Source organism: Echinops telfairi, unplaced genomic scaffold (genome assembly GCF_000313985.2).
Source record: "Echinops telfairi isolate 266 unplaced genomic scaffold, ASM31398v2 ScPeMD7_7468;HRSCAF=8506_0, whole genome shotgun sequence".
Lineage (NCBI taxonomy): Eukaryota > Metazoa > Chordata > Mammalia > Afrosoricida > Tenrecidae > Echinops > Echinops telfairi.
In genome coordinates, this window is record NW_022111369.1 from 35587605 (window position 1) to 35589687 (window position 2083).

General features: G+C 39.4%; 1 protein-coding gene across 1 annotated transcript in view; it reads right to left on the bottom strand.

Moving 5' to 3' along the window:
- GPAT3 (glycerol-3-phosphate acyltransferase 3) overlaps nucleotides 1-2083 on the bottom strand; it is a 94373-nt gene that overhangs the window by 7914 nt on the left and 84376 nt on the right. The window contains exons 6-7 of the mRNA XM_004703408.2: nucleotides 1759-1874; nucleotides 410-465 (exon numbers count right to left, since the gene is read on the bottom strand). Coding sequence (XP_004703465.1) covers nucleotides 410-465; nucleotides 1759-1874 — 172 coding nt within the window. The remainder of the gene's footprint in view (nucleotides 1-409; nucleotides 466-1758; nucleotides 1875-2083) is intronic.

Below are 2083 nucleotides of genomic sequence, written 5' to 3' on the forward strand. Positions count from 1 at the left end.
CAATTAGGTTTTCCATTAATACTTCATATATTGTAATACTTCACTCCAATGTAATGGTACTCTTCCCACTTACTTCCTGTGTTTTCATTTCCATCCATTCTTCTCTCCTATCTCTGCCTGCTTTCTGAGCTTGATTCTTAGGCAAACACTGCCCTTTTGATCTCATCTGGCCCATTGTTCCAGAGAGGGCATAACTCCCTGTGTTATTGTTCCCCTGATAGACTTTTCTCTTGTTTAGCTGAAAGTTGAACCACAGAAATGAATTCCGTTCCAGGTTTGATAGGTGTCCAAGAGCCTCGTCATGGGTCCCAAGGGTCTCTATCAGACCAATAAGAGTGTCTTTCTCATAGGTTTGGTGATGGTGGTTGGTATCAGTTATAGCTTGGTAAGTAGTAGTCCCCATTCTTACCTTCAGGAAAGATTAATATGGGTAATTTCTTCTTATCAGCAACGTGTTCTTTCAGTCTGTGAAGAAAAAGTAAGAGATTAAAATCTGCATTCAAAAAATATGAGGGTTCTTTTTGGTGTCCTTCATACTCTACCATATTCCTAAATGTTCTTATATCTTATACTGCTCTTCATAAGCTATTAGAATTGCAAAGCAATGGGTTTGTAACTTATTGCTTTAAGGAGAAAAGAAATGATACAAGCAAAGGAATGAACTTGGGTTGTTCTCTTTCTAAACAAGTGTAAGGCTATCTGGATCTTTCCATTTCTCTAATTTCAGTCAGCAATTTTCAGTGGCCTCTGGCATATCTTTCCAAAGAATACTGAAATAAGAAAATAAAGAAATAAAGAAATAAATAAAAATAAAAGAATACAGGACACACAGTCATATGACATGAGCTCTGGAGCGACCATGTCATAAGTTCTATACCCTTATTTATGTATTTGTATTTCTTCATCTAAAAATGAAAATACAGATCACCGGACCTGTCTGTCTTATGGCTACTAATTATAGGAAGACTCCATAAGTGAGTCAAATTAATGTAATATGCACTATGAAATATGCACTAAAAGCTGAGACTTGCCAAAAGTTGAGGCATAGACTCCACCCACGCTCCAGTCAGTATGATATCCCCAATTCTGGTCAAAAGCTGGTAAGGGCTGAGCTAGAGGCGTCTCCACCCCTGGGTGGTACAGCTGGTTAGCACTTCCGGCTGCTAACCAGTTCGCTATCTCACTAAGAGCATCCGCTCCATCTGCCTCCAACTAGATTTACAGGGAACCAAAGACTTCAGCAACCATTGGTTTCCTCAGCAAACATTGATCAGTTATTTAACTTCTCTTCTTTTTTTCAATTATTTACATTTCAAAGCAAAAATTTTTAACTTTAAAATTCAGTGAGTGGGGGGCGGGGTGGAGTGGGGGAGAGAAGGGATAAAGGGGAGCTGATATCAAAGAGTTCAAGAAGAAAGAAAATGTTTTGAAACTGATGGTGGCAATTGTACAATTACGTTTGATCTAATTGGACTACGGATTGTTATAATATCTGTAAGAGCTCCCAATAAAATGATTTTTAAAAAGAATTTAGTGACTGGACAATACCTTACTCAAAGCAAAATAGACTTCCAGGCCTTCTAATATCTATTAGTCGCTATGGATTGAACATTTGGAATTTGGGATTAGGATTTTGGATTCACTACAAATACAATGTTTGGGCTTTAATGTTTACGTGCTGCTTTTCCCTTTGTGGCAGGAATTAATTTGCTCTGGGACCATTCATTCCAGTGGGCACTGAGTAACCTCTGTGTTTACCTCTTTGTAACCAAATGTCGATCCCTCATTTCTGAACGTTCAAACCAGACATGTGGATAAGCCTTGAGCATTGCTCTCTGAATAATTCCCATCAGTCCACCATGAACCTGGCCAACCTAGAGAAAGAGAAAATGTTAAGGCATAGCTGTCCGAACCACATCCACACTCCACACACACACACACACAAAGGAGGTATAAGTACCAGCACATTCCTATTGCTGAAGTCCTCAGTTATTAACCAAAAGGTTAGCGGCCCACGCCAACCAGCCACCTCATGGGAGGAAGATGTGGAGGTAGGCTTGCACAAAGATTTACAGCCTTGCAA